A 15,181-nucleotide genomic window follows, 5' to 3' on the forward strand; every position below is an offset into this window, starting at 1 on the left:
TTTCTAGGATTGTTATTCTTGCCACTAAATTATCGAAACTATGCAAAAGGAAAACAATAGATTTTTTTATTTCACTGTTTGTTTTATTAGTGTTTTCCACCTTTTCGTATATTGTCTTCAATTCTTTAAATATTTTATCAAAACTCTCTTGTACAATAAGGCTAAGTGTCATTGGAGAGAGATGTTTTATCATCTTTGACTGCCAAAAGATTTGAGCATTTCGCATTTTCTAGGTTCAAGTTAGAATTGTTAGACTCACCCAAGTTGTTTTTGTCTGTTATTTCCACCAAGTTTTCTGCCAAAGCACTTTATCCTTTTGACATTTTCCTGTCTTGCATCTTAAGCATTTCCAATTTCCCTTGGACTTTAAAAAATTTGAACAAACTACACCATAGCAATCAAAATGCATTGAGTTTAAACACTGGGAACAAGTTAAAATGTCACTTTCTAATAGTTTGTAGTTGCATTTTTCACACATAATTGATCTGAGAGTCAACATTCGCCCTAACCACCGTGCCACCTCGTGAAAAAATTATTGAAATTTAGTTTTACGTATAACACTTAGGCAAATATATCAAAGTTTATCATAGCTATTAATTTTACAGAATAAGAAAGTTCAAAGTAAAATAACAATTAATAAAGAAAAGGCTAATATAAAATAAAATTTTTCAAAATTTTTTTATTGCATTAAAGAGCATTTAAATTTATATATTATAGAAAAAAATATGCAGTACATTTGTTTATTAATATGTTTACTTACTTGTTTGACCTGAAGGATTTCTAATTACCATTTCTTCAATAGGTTCATTTAATTGTTTTAAGTATTCTTCAACCAGATATCTGAATACTATTTAATAAATTAACATTAGAATAATTATAATTCTAAACATAATACAAAACTTCAATTTATTATTACTAATAAAATTCTTACCTTCGCTAACATTAAGATCATCTTTAACAGATGCCCTATAGAATCGGATTCTTAATCGTTTTGCTAATTCTTCAGCTTCTTCTCTATTACATTTATTGGATAAAAATATTTATTATTTGTAGGTAAAAAGCTAATTATATAATTTTGGTTAATTCTTACTTGCTTATCACTGCTTGATCTATTAAATCAATTTTATTTTGAACAAGCACCATGATAATTTGTCCACATTCATTTTCAACCTGAAAAAATAATTTCATATATTATTTTTTAATATTCAAAAATTATAAACAGAAAACTACATTTGAAACTTGTTTATAAAATATTTTTAGTCATTTCAATATTTTGTGATGATAATTGTACAAATTGCATACAATTTTAAATAATTGTAGTTGTTTTCTAGTATACAAGAACACAAACCTTTCTTTTCCAAGATTCTACAGCTTTAAAAGAGTCTCTATCAACAGTTGAAAATACTAAAACACATGCTTGTGCTCCTGTAAATTATAAAATTAAAAATCATTACTCACCATCTGATACTTCCTTCAAACAAATTATTCACTTTTATTATATTGTAATTAAAATGCCATAGATTTTATTGGTAAAGTATATTAGAAGAAATTTAAAAACTATCCATGAATATCATAAAATCAAATAACTAAATGATTTAAACATTTAAGTGTAAGATTTTTCCCATGCCCGTCCCATACCACTCAATTGTCCTACTGTAGATCTATAATCAAAACCCATAAACAGATTGCTAAAAAAAATCTCTCTAAAATAGCAGTCATTCCAAAATAAAGTTTTTAAACTGCTCTTATTTATGAAAAATATTTCATCAGTCTTATCTAAATTTAACATTCTTTAACATTTAATAAAACTTTTATTGGCTATATCCTTGTCATGTTGTTATATTAAATCATTAAAATCAGTATGCACGTAGATAGGATTCATTTATTTTATCATCAACAAATAATTATTTGGTAGAATATTCATTTTGAAACAGTAGAAATAGATTATAGCTATTTGGTAAAATCATTAATGCCTATTAGTAAGAAATGATCTGGCATTATTATTATTTGTCTTTTGCATTCACAAACTTTTTATTTATCTTTTATTTCTCTGGATAAAGAGTTAACAATTTTAAAATATAAATTTTCATCTACGAGTACGTATCTTCTAATATCAGGACTTATTATACTGGCTTTACAGATAATGCTACAGAGTTTCACAGAAAATAATTTTTTATTTTATTTAATATACCTGATACCATATTTTTGATTTTAATTTTTCTATTTCTTTCTCCATGTTTCCTGTTCTTTGCATTCTCCGATTCACCAGAATTTCGGCTAAATATATTATTAAAATTGTTTAATTAAAATGAGTTAACAATTTTCTTTATTTTAATATATTTCATAATCAAATTAAATTATTCTGAACTAATTTCTTCCAATATGTTCTTAAAGCAGAAACTGGATATTGTTCTGTTGCTTCCACCAAACTTCTTTTGAAGAACTAAAGGTAAAGCTGAAATATTTTTGCAACATGAGGATTCATTATCATGTAAAATAAAAATAATTTCATACACAGTGACCATGCCTATAACAAAATTCAAAAGACTGACATTACAGCAATATTTTGTTATAAGTAGACCATTGCTGTAACGAATTTGTTTTGTTGAATAAAAATGGCATGCAAGTACAATGTAACAAAACAAACTTGTTACAAGCATGTCATTTTTACTGTATAAAAAAATAATGTTTACTTTCAATCAGAAATTTAAAAATAATTCTTTTTTTTTTTTAAATGTGCATACAATTTATTATGTAGTTTTTCAATTTTTCACAATTCATTTTCATTGTTTTCTTCACTTTTGAAATAGAAACAAAACCCAAATTGTAGCAAAAGCTTCATTAATTGAAGGAGATGGTTCTTCAATCTGCATTTCATTTTCTTCATTGTCATCAACTTGATCAGTCTTCATTTGTGAATTCTTAATGTCTTTTACAATTTCTACATCAGTCAACAAGTCTGATGTGTTCACATCATCATCACTGAATTTGTCAACAACAGATATCTGAAATTACCATCCATGACATTTGTAGTATTGTGTTCTTGAATCCATTCTGAAAGGAGAATGTTGTCTTTTGAAAGTTTCAAATGAATCCAGCAATTACAAATTTGGCAAAAAAAATGTTATTCTAGGCTCTTTTTTAATACTGGAATCACTTCAAGAACTAACTGTCAGGATCTTGTGTGTTTTTCTAAGTCTTTTATAACTTTTATGAGCAAAATCTTTGAATGATTCCTTGATCCACTGGCTTGATCCACTGGTTTACTAGGAGAATAATTTTTAAACTGTGTACCAATTTGAAATCCCACAACTTCAAATCTTTTTGAATTGTGAGGGACAAACAGACTCACAATAAAGTGTTATTTTAAATTTTAATTATTTTAGAATTCCATCATCTAACTTTGATCGTTTTATCAAGTTAGGCTAAAATCCATAAAAATTATTTCCCATGGATTTGGTTCCTTGTTGAGGAGGATCCATTTAGTCATTAATGCGTCACCCAGAACATTCGATAAAATTCTGGTATTCGACGCTAGGTCCAATACCAGACAGCAACCTCCTGACCTCATGGAAAAAACCCAGAAGGAACCCAAGAATTCAAGAGTGGTCCTCAGAAGTTGTCCTCCCAAGTTGCCTCCTCAAGAATTAATACTGTGAAAAAGACCGTGCCTCTAAGGATATCTGACACATATCCACACCTCAGTGCCTCCACATCACAGTGTTCTTGTTACCGAACAATATCCAGAACAATTTCATTGAACCTCGAACATTCCATCAACAGTTTATCCAGTCATCTTATAACAGATCTTCGACTCAGTTACAAGGTATTTATCAACACGTTTCGTTTGTAAACTCTCTCTCTCAAACGGGCTAGTAATAATTAAGGGGAACATTAGTCATGCTTGATATCGAGTATATCTGTATTTTCTTTTGTTATAATTAAAATTGTTATTGTTAGTTAATATGAAATCCACTTCCTCGTCTCTCTCCTCACCTCTACTCCAAATCCAACCGCTCGCGTGACGTAAAGTCGTGATTTCCAAATCCTGCGAGATTCAGTGGTGTCACATCCTGACGCAGTGTCAAGGAGACACCGACCCTACGGTCACATAATAATTTATAAGTCATCCTAACTTTTTTGTTACTTCAATAATTGACAGAAAATGTTTGTTTTGAAAATATTGTGGTTTGTTATTTTTCTGATAATCAACATCTTTTTTTTTTCTTGCTGCCATTCATATTTGCACAAACAGGTGTTGGTAACTTTAGAAAGAGCAGATTACATCTATACATTTCTCTCTGTGAAATTTTAATATGCTACTGGGCAGTAGTTTGATGACCCATTTCATCAGAAGTAAAGACGACCTTTTTCATATATCCTCCAATTAGGTTTGGCCAAACACTTTTAATCTAATCTTTTGTTTGTGATTCATCGACATTGTTAGCTTCATCAGAGATTTTTTTCTGTATAAATATTGTCTTTTCTTGTAGCATACAAGAAAAGACAATATTTTCAGTCAAAAAATAAAAGTTTTCAGGGTTAGAAGAATAAACTGAAAGTTTACTTAGGAGATTTATGCCAATTAATTAACAGGAAAAAAATTCAAAACTTAAAATTTTTCTTTTCAAGCTTTTTTTTTTGTCCATGACCTCTCTCTTACCAGAATGATTTCACTTACTTGTTTGAATCACAAAGGCCAATGCATTTTCAACACCAATATATGTACAGTACATTTGAATGATTTTTTATTTTCATATTATTTTCTTCAAACAGTTTCAAAATTTGGTCCTGATTTTTTTATGATGGTCGATAAAGTAAATAGTGGGATTCCATACTCCATAAATATGTCTATTTTATTAACTTCTAGGAAATCGTCATTTTAACATCAGTGGAAATATCCTTTCTTTTCATACCTTTTGAAATAATCATAAAATTCAACATGATCTTGTATGTGTGGAAGTGTTCTGCATTGTGGTTTTAGCTGTACATGTATTGTTTTCAAAATTGGAACTGACTTGATTAACTAATGAAAATGTTTTCTTATGTTTTTGAATTTGTGCTGATATGATTGTCCACTGATTAACAAATTAAAAACAAAGGCATTGTGTTTCCTGCATAAACAAAGCCATAAAAATAACATTGAGTCACTCAACCTTTTTCTCTTTTTTAGAACAATAATTAACAGATTCATTTACTGAGAAAATATTTGTTACAAATAAAAGAAAACTAACATAGTAGTAGTAATCCATAAAGTTTCATTGTTTAAATGTAACAATATTATGCCTACTCATTTTTAAATAAATAAAACTGTATTATGTTACAGCTCACAGTTTATTTATGAAATGATAGGGAAAGTTTTACAGTAGACTCTTGGCCCTCAATAATCCAGTATACTCTCCAATGTGATCACATACGCACTCTCATTTACATGAAAATATTAGCCATGCCACATATCCTGTTTTCCATGCTTCATTTCTATTTAGAATATTGCATTTCATTATGACTTATTGTTTGCTCACCTGCCTCCAAAAGAAATTGATACCAAAGGGCAATTAACAGGACAAATAATTTGTTGCCTTTAGATCTATACACACTCAATAATCCAAAACCCCTCTTTGCAAGGAATGGCAGGATTAGCAAGCATCTACTATATTTAAATATTTAAAAAAAATAATTTAAAAAATTATTAAATAGAGTAAATAAATATGCTAACTTTTATATTCAAAGGGAATGGGCTAATCAAAGTTAAACTCTTTGTTATAGCCATGCTGAGGGTGAGACATACTTCATTATAAAAATGCAAATTTAGAATATTAATTATGATCATTTTTTTACAACTGTGTTTTCACTATAAACACATTTGTTATAGATATTTTCTACTGTATTTTAAAAAATATAGTCAGGAAGAGAAGGTTAGAAAGTAAAAATGATTTTAATTAAAAGAATACTGTTTTGTTTTGCTTTTGTGAATCATGTAAATATTAATAGTTTTATAATTTAAATTTAATTAAATGTAATAAATGAAAATGAGAATTTCCATAATTGAAGCACTAAGAAGATCAGTAATTATATAAATCTATTTCATTATCACAAAATATAACCTCTATGGAATCCATGTTTACAAGAAATAGAATATAAGCACTACTAATCAATGCTATAAACCAAATATACCATCAGAAATGTCACTGTAATATAGGATTTTTTTCTACGCATTATTTTTACAACAACTTACCTCTATAGTATGCTTTAGTAATAGCATCAAATTCTTCTTGGCCTGCAGTATCCCATAACATTAGTCTAACATCTTCACAATTGACCCTTTCATAATAATGAAATTAAAACTTTAATGTATTTTTAAATGTTAGTTTTTGAGCATGATTACATGCTTTTAAATATATGTCCAAAAAATAAACATAATCATTAATTTGGCCTAAATCTTGAACTACTGATCTTAACAGCATGAAAGTTAACACACTTTTATGAAACAAAGCAATTGAAAAGTAAAATGTTATCAAAATTTTGTCAAACCAAAAACAATAAGAAAAAGTAATGAGCATTGTTGAAAATATTTTTTTGTACAAAAATGATTAATATGAGTAGTAGTGGTTTCACACATACAGATCACAAATTTAAATTAATTTAATGTTTTAATGACAAATATGATCACAAATTAATTTTTTGAGAGAAGTCTTGATCNCAAAAAAATATTTTCAACAATGCTCATTACTTTTTCTTATTAAACACAAATTATTTGCAATCTTAATTTAATCGACATCTGAAATTAATTTTGTGATCAAGACTTCTCTCAAAAAATTAATTTGTGATCATATTTGTCATTAAAACATTAAATTAATTTAAATTTGTGATCTGTATGTGTCAAACCACTACTACTAATATGGCTTGTAGTTGTTTCCTGCATGCATACACATTGCATAACAATTGCACATGCTGGTATATTCAACATTACTCCTAACAGTGAGCAAATGTAATAAACAAATCCACATTTGAACAAAAGCATCTTTAAGCTACTGAAGTGTTTTTGGTGGCAGCTGAAAAGATGCAACTTGTCTTCTAGAGCAGGGCTGTCCAACTGGCGGCCCGCGGGCTGTATACGGCCCGCCAAATAATTTTTACGGTCCCCGAGTACATTTTACTATGAATAAATTTATGTTACTAAATTATTATTATTAATATTAAAATTATTTTACTATGTGAAAATTTAAATCTAATTTGAATTTAAAGTAGATACTATTTAGTTGGCGTAACTTCACTTAACCTGGCTGAATACAGCAGCAACCTTCTTGGCCCCCAAAATGTTTGGTGAAGAAAATATGGCCCGCGGGCTATGATAAGTTGGACAGCGCTGTTCTAAATATAAGACATCAGTATGTAATACTATTGCATACTACCATTGGATGTAAGGCAATTGATGTAGATGAGCAATGTTAAACTCGTCAGACTAATTTACTGCACTTTTCTTGATTGTTTTTAATGTTTAAGTGTTACATTCCAAAAATTCATAACCAAAACATTTACCAAAAAATTTTAAAGTTGTTATAATTATAGTTATGAGGTGTGCTAATGCATAGTAGATAATTGAAGAGGTAGTTATGTGATAACACTATATGATAAGAGCAGTGGTGTCCAAACTTTTTGACTGGTGGACCAAATTACGCACAAGTCACATGTAGCAAGACCAATATTATTTTGAATATTCCATACACAAAAATCAGGCCCACTTCTATCATTTATAAGTGGTGTATCAAATGTGGTTGCTGGCCAGATTTGGCTTGGAACCATAATTTGGGCACCACTTGCATAGAGTACATGGTGTAGTAAATATAAATTCAATTACAAAACACCTGCATAAATTCAAGCAAAANATAGATTTTTATTTTATGAAAACGCGACGCTAATTTTTAAACAATAGAAGAATGTAAGTCCGTCGACCATTTCCTGTTGGAAGATCGAATTAAACTTCGATTTTGACCTCTCCCACGCCCCGAAAGGTTTCGAATTGTCATCAGGTGATGAGGAGAGACCAATCAGAAAAGGGGAATCTGAGAGAAAACAGATAAAACCCGGAAATTCGAGGACGCAACGGCTTCTTCTCCCGAAAGTTCCAAGTGACGGATCTATTGTTGTGTGTGTGTCTCGCACCCATCTTCGTCTCCATCTCCCGACCTCAGATCGACATCTTTCCATCAACGGAAGTTGACCGCATCGTCCCGGAGTCATCGAGACACGATGAAATGGTTCATTCGCGAACAAGGGACACTACTTCAAAATGGGACTATCTTGGAAAGGAGAGGAAGACCCAGAGGCCGCAGCCGCCACAGAACTTCCAAGATCGTGGACATCTTGTAAGCTTCTTTCGTGTTTAATAAACGGTTGTGTTGTTTGTAAACGAAGCATCTATCTCTGACTCAACTGCTTCCACATGTCGTTGATTGTTACCGCTCGGCAATCCAAACGGCAAGGGAGACGATGACGATACATATCACATATTATCGTTCATCAAGATTTTTTAATTTCTCCCCCCCTCGGCCCCCACACATATTTTTCCCGCCATTTTCGTTCTAAACCGTATTATCATTATATATTTTGACAGCTAACATTTTAAAGCTTATTTATAAATTTTGTTTGATTTTCTGCAATTGTTTATTTTTTGTGTCCCATCAAATATGGAAGATCGAAAGCAGCATTTTTGGCATATCTTGCTCTTTTATTACTGAAAAGATAAGAATGCTGTTCAAGCGAGAAAAAAATTGTGTGACGTGTATGGAAAAGATGTATTGACAGAACGACAGTGCCAAAACTGGTTTACAAAATTTCGTTCTGGCAATTTCAATATTGAAGATGCATCATGTTCTGGATGGCCAGTTGAAGCCAATGAAAACAAAATAAAGGTACTGATTGAAGCAAACTGNGTGAAAATTTAAATCTAATTTGAATTTAAAGTAGATACTATTTAGTTGGCGTAACTTCACTTAACCTGGCTGAATACAGCAGCAACCTTCTTGGCCCCCAAAATGTTTGGTGAAGAAAATATGGCCCGCGGGCTATGATAAGTTGGACAGCGCTGTTCTAGAGCATCCCACATGTTCTATGGCATTTATATCCAGAGATCTTGCTGGCCAGTTTATGAGATAAATATCTTCACTGTAAAAGAAAAATAATCATCATTGACAAGTACAGCCCTATGTGCATGGTATTATCATCCAGGAAAATTAAATTACTTTTACAGCATCTTGAAAAAGTCTTACAAGGCAGTAGTGGTGTAGTGTAGTGGGGGCAGCACTTTTTAGGGGGTGGCAAAATTTCACAATAAATAATAATAATATCTTGTAAAAATTTGAATCATTTTATTTCATATTCCCGTCGCACCTACGATTCGGACCAATTGAAATGAGTACGGGGAATAGTGTTACCATCCAGACAGTCCGGGAATCGACTCACCGTCCGGATGAACTATTAATTTTACCCGGCTATGCCGTGTGAAACCTGTTGACCTTTTTTTTAATGCTTGTACGATTCAATTGTACGCACATACACCTCCAATATCCAATACAGCTAAGTCATATGTTACACCTACTTAAGTCTCTTCAGTCGCTACATGTAACTGATTTAGAACCGACATACACTGCACATTATTCTTCACATTGCAAAATGATATACGCACGTGTCAAGAACTTCTGTTCGAACAAACCTCACCTGCCGTCCGGGTCAGCGATTTTAAAAAGGTGTCAACACTAGCACAGAATTATTCATTACTTATTCTGTGATGAAACTGAATTTTAGTCTTTTAAATTGAGATACCTAAATAAGGGGACGGCAAAATTTTCCTTTGCCCTGGGCGGTTGACACCCATGCTACGCTACTGTTACAAGGGGTTTCAAAACATTGTCTTTGTATCTTCATACACTTCTGCATATAGAGCTATGCAGAGTTTTGTTTGACAGACATTCTTCTGTCCTGATGAACTATATTCAACATCTATTCTTCGAAATCTCGTCCAAAGTCTGGATATAATGATCTACAGCATGTTCAAAGACAGGGACCGAAATATCTGTGATTGGTCTGTTTCAAGCCTTCCAATTATTTTTCGTTTAATAAAATAGTTTATGTGGCATTGTCATAGTCAAGATCATACAGAAAATAGCAGCAACTATTCTCAATGGTTAAACTGCAACAGAAACTGTTATTATAGCACTGTTTTCATGAAGCCTGCAGATTTTGCATAACCTTGTTATTTTTAAATGGAACATTCACGTATATCCTGAGTATTTTTGTTTTGTTTATTTTTTGATTTATCTGTGGACTGAATGATTATGCCTATTTTTTGAACATGAGTATTTTAGTATTACTATTATCAAAATAATTAATTAAAATTCCTGTAATTAATGCTAAAATTATTAGTAATTTCAATTTTTCTTTGTTTCTGATTTATTTTTAAACATTTATACACATTCTTATTTAGTCAAACTCAGTTATAACGAGTGCATGGTTATAATGAGCAAATTGCCATAACAATTTTAACTTCTGCATATTTCCATAATTTTCTCACAGTTATTATGAGGGTACTTCACGAATATACCAAGAAAATTTTTGGTAGCTATATAAACACACAAACATTCTTAATTAATTGTTCAAATAGCAAGAAATGCAATACCAAATTCTTAGAAGAGATAAAACTGAAAGTGTTACTTAGTTTTATGACTTCCATTGTTTACAGGCCTATTTATGACTGAACTTTCTTTTTGGAGACCATCCCCCTCTTTCTTGACTTTACAGCCCTACTCTGTCAATTTATCCAATCACCACTACAACCGTATAATAAAGTATACTCTAGTTAAAAACAAATCCTTATAGGAGGAAGATGTCTATAAAGAAAAGAAAATGTCTCTCAGTTTACAACAAAGTAAAAATGATTTAAGTCAGAATATGATATTATTACAAAAGTTGTTTCTAGCCCTTGATATAATTATGTTAATTAAATTAGCCACAACCGTGAGGCAGATAATAGTGAGGGCTTATCAGACCAATGAGGGCACAAATGCTCAGGGATCAAAGTGAAAACAATTTAATAAACTCAAAAAAATTACTACATAAGTGTGAAAACGAAAACCCAAAATGCATTTCGGACTATTTTCCCAATAGAAAATAGTACCTCATCAGTTGGTATTAGTTAAAGGTAATGCTATAATAGAATTATACAAGGTAACAGTCAACTTAAAAACTAAGCTTAAAGTTATGTAATGAGTAACAGTTACAATGAGGAAATCTTGCCTATTCCCTATGCTCATTACAACTGAGTTCAACAATAATTTAAGTAATTTTTAAATATAATGTATAGTACATACTGGATAACTAACTACTACACATCTTTAATAATCCAACAAATAAATATTAGTAAAATAAAAATGTTTTCTATAATTTTTTAACAATCTTCTCAGTTAACATAAAAATAGAACGTAAATATGAAAATATAAATAACGGAAAACATAGTTGTTGTCGATAAAATAAACTTAAATAATATAAATTAAGTTGAAAATGTCACTTAAAAATAAAATAAAAATGTCTCTTAATAAGATTTATGAAAACGTTTTTATTTTACTAATATTTATTTGATGGATTATTAAAGTGTGTTTTATTCATAGTTAGTTATCCAGTACATACATTATATTTAAGTATACCAATGGCTATGCCAGCCAAGCAGTATAGGAAACTGACCCTTAAGTTATGTAAAGCAAGAGCTAAATTTGATTTTCAAACTCAGTGCTTCCTTTCCAATGTCTATTTATCAAATAGGCTTACCCATGGGATGTAATTCGCTAATCCCAAAACTGAGACAACTGTGCCTCAGAAAGGAATACAAGACAACAAACATGCACTCTATTATACAAGCTGATAAAAATGGAGAACTACCTTTATGAACAGGACCCACAGCTCCTAGCGATTGTGAATAAAAGTGTCGTTAATTTGACACAGAATGTTCAAAGAAATTTAAAATGCAATTACATCAAGAAACTAAGATGGATATTCCGCATGCAGAATATTAAACCAAACAAAAGTGGAAACTCCCATATCACATCATGGGATAACATTGTAACACCACAATGCATTTTGGAAGCCTTAAATTTCAGTCCTCTTTATGCTCTGGCCCCCTTGCCTCTGCCAGAGACCTTCATGCCAGACATTGAATTGATCATTAAAGGTATGAATGACATGAATCAGGATTTTGTTCATTAGAAAACCAAGTTCCAAATGGCAAAAGAAATAAAAAACAATGATTCAAACACACGACATTTTCAGAACATCATAAAGAAATCACGCCAACGGTTACAACAAAATAACATAGTCCTGATGAAGGCAGATAAATCAAAAGTAATGGTATTGCTAAAACATTCAACCTACAACAAGAAATTACATGAATATATTACAAGCACAGAATGCCAACCAGCACCCATCCATTTTTTTAGAAACAGTACACCAAAGGGTTAAAAGGTTCACCTCTACTCCTTTAGCATGACTTTTATGTGTGAGACTCAGCACTACATAATTTATTTACATAACTAAATCATAACATAACCTTCTAATTATACCATCTTGTCGGATAACTGTAAACTCTTGCATTTAGGAGTTAATTGTTTAAGTTCTCAGCAGATAAGTGATGCTTTCTCATAACCTCCCGACCTATTGTCTCAAGTTCATCAGTTGAATATAACAAAAAACTAAAAAAGTTAAGCAGTCGTTGACCGTTCTTCCAAAAGTGCAGTCATCACCCTGTTTTATCAATACTATACACATCACCTCTGGCTCTTTCACCTTCTCGTTTACCTTAGTGAACTTTCCTGATCACCTATGCAATTAGTGAGTATCATCCTTGGATTAACATCACCGCTGAATACCTAATAGGACTATCTCGTCTCCTCCCCACCGAACTTTCCGACTCTGGTCAACGAGGTTGCTTCAGCCTATGGAAAACCCACCGTTACGTCAGGTATCTATCACCACTCGCTTTTTTTGTAAACTCTCTCTGTCAGAATCTGCTAAGGCATGTATATAATTGTATCAGTTAGACCCTTATCAATTAGACCCCAGATTCATGTATTTTTCTTTAAATTTTTCCTAATTAAAGTAGGTTGTTTTGTTATCCTAGTCTCTGCGTGAGTCACTTCCGGTGCACTGTCTCTCACACCATCCCGCCTGATCGCCTGCACATGCAGCTGCTTGTGTGACCGACTCAACACACCGAGACGTCTCAGCTTCCGTGTCAATCAGGACACGGTGGTGTCAGTCCTGACAGGGCATCAAAGAGGTGCTGACCCTCCAGTGACATATGTATGCAAACCTCCACAGTCCGGGCACCAAGAATATTCACATTTGCCAAAACGCACAAACCAGGATACCAAATACATCCTGTAATCAAGAAATGTAACTCTCCAACATTCTTAACCAAAAACAACTGGTCAAATTCTTCCAATTTAATGCTCATTGCCATCCACTCTCGATTAACAATTCACTGCAACTTATAGAAAGTCTCAAAGGCATTTCTCTAAAGGACAATGAATATATGAAGGTCTTGGACTTTAAATTGATGTATCCTTCTATAAAATTATCTCTTTGTTTTTGTGCAATAAAAGATTTTTTATTTGCCAATATTGAAAATGTGCCACCAAATCACAATCAAATACTAAAACTTCCACACCTAGTAGGTTATACCTTGTTTCTTGAATTTGAGAACAAAGTATATTTACAAGGAAGAGGCGTACCTATGGGTAGCCCCACATTGGCAATTCTTTGTGAGTTACCTTACAACAACTAGAAAACAAAATTCTACCCAAATTTCAACACCTTATCATTTTGTACACCAGAAATGTCGACAATATATTCATCCTATGGCAAAGAAAACCTGACCTACAGCAATTTTTGGAGACAATCCGTAATAACCCTTATGGTTTATTGCTACAAGTAGACCAGGAGAGTGAAAATAATGTAAATATTTTGGATATTTCCACCACTTGCAGACAGGGAGAAATCTGGACCAGCATATACAAAAACCATGTTTTCAACCAACTTTAATTCCACATAAATTGATCAATCCGCATCATATCAAGTTAGTGGCATTTAAATCCTGGATAAGAAACGCTTATACGCATTGTACAAACATAAAAGACACAATAACGAAGCTAAGTTACATTTTAAGGATTGCTGAACAACAAGGATACCAAAGGGAAATCATAGAAAAACTAATCATAACCTTCCAAACAACAACATGCTACGATAGACCAAAAACAAAGGATAGTTTTAAATTATATCCCATTTTTAAGGCAAATACATAAAAAGGCAGCCAAGACTAATAATTTACAAGTGATATATTGACACAATCCTAGTTTTCAAGCTCCAAAGAAACAATAAGAAATGATATGACTGGAAATCAGCCACAGGAATCTACTCTATACTGTTATGCAACCAGCGTTTTGATTCTGACCTTGTATATGTGGGCGCCACGATGCACAACTTGCAGCAACATCTCAAGGAGCATAAATATACGATTAAGAACCTAAAAAACACCATGCTATCAGCTTACAACAACAAGACATTCAAGTCCATTGAGATCAAGCAGCAATAATTAAACTAACAACAAATTTATACACAATGAAATATCTTGAAAAGTTGGAGATCTTTAAAGTGCACAAGAGAACTGGTTGCATCAACCATAGGGATGCAGACGCATTAGTTACCACATGGCAGTCCTTTTACAAAAATTAATCTTATTAAGAAACATTTTACTTTCGTTTATTTTATTTTTATTAAGTGATATTTTCAACTTAATTTATATTATTTGTGTGTTTGTTTATTTTATCGACCACAACTACATTTTCAATTACAGTAGAGCGTCGTTTATCCGAATCAATTGGAGACTGGGGTTGTTCGGATAACTTATTTTTCGGATAACCAATTATGTACGAAAAAATATATTAACCTATCCCGTGTTGAAATTTTTCTCCGTTGCGTGTCGCTTCGCATTGAATTTTCGTCGATGTTAAGCCTAACGAAAACTTTCTAAAATAATAATCGTGGCTATTGATTTTGTACAAACAAAATAAATATATTGAAAAATATAAAAACAATAAAAAATTATACTTCAGAAGTTAATTTAGTATCAAAAACG

General features: G+C 31.7%; 1 protein-coding gene across 1 annotated transcript in view; it reads right to left on the bottom strand.

The window, feature by feature from the left end:
* The window catches only part of LOC111615487 (ras-related protein Rab-23-like), a 34,897-nt gene that overhangs the window by 8,558 nt on the left and 11,158 nt on the right, over positions 1–15,181 (bottom strand). Inside the window, exons 2-6 of the mRNA XM_023356892.1 lie at positions 6,236–6,321; positions 1,349–1,425; positions 1,091–1,170; positions 932–1,014; positions 761–847 (exon numbers count right to left, since the gene is read on the bottom strand). Of these exons, the coding sequence (XP_023212660.1) occupies positions 761–847; positions 932–1,014; positions 1,091–1,170; positions 1,349–1,425; positions 6,236–6,321 (413 nt within the window). The remainder of the gene's footprint in view (positions 1–760; positions 848–931; positions 1,015–1,090; positions 1,171–1,348; positions 1,426–6,235; positions 6,322–15,181) is intronic.

This window comes from Centruroides sculpturatus, unplaced genomic scaffold (genome assembly GCF_000671375.1).
Source record: "Centruroides sculpturatus isolate CEXI.00-Female unplaced genomic scaffold, Cexi_2.0 scaffold2091, whole genome shotgun sequence".
NCBI lineage: Eukaryota > Metazoa > Arthropoda > Arachnida > Scorpiones > Buthidae > Centruroides > Centruroides sculpturatus.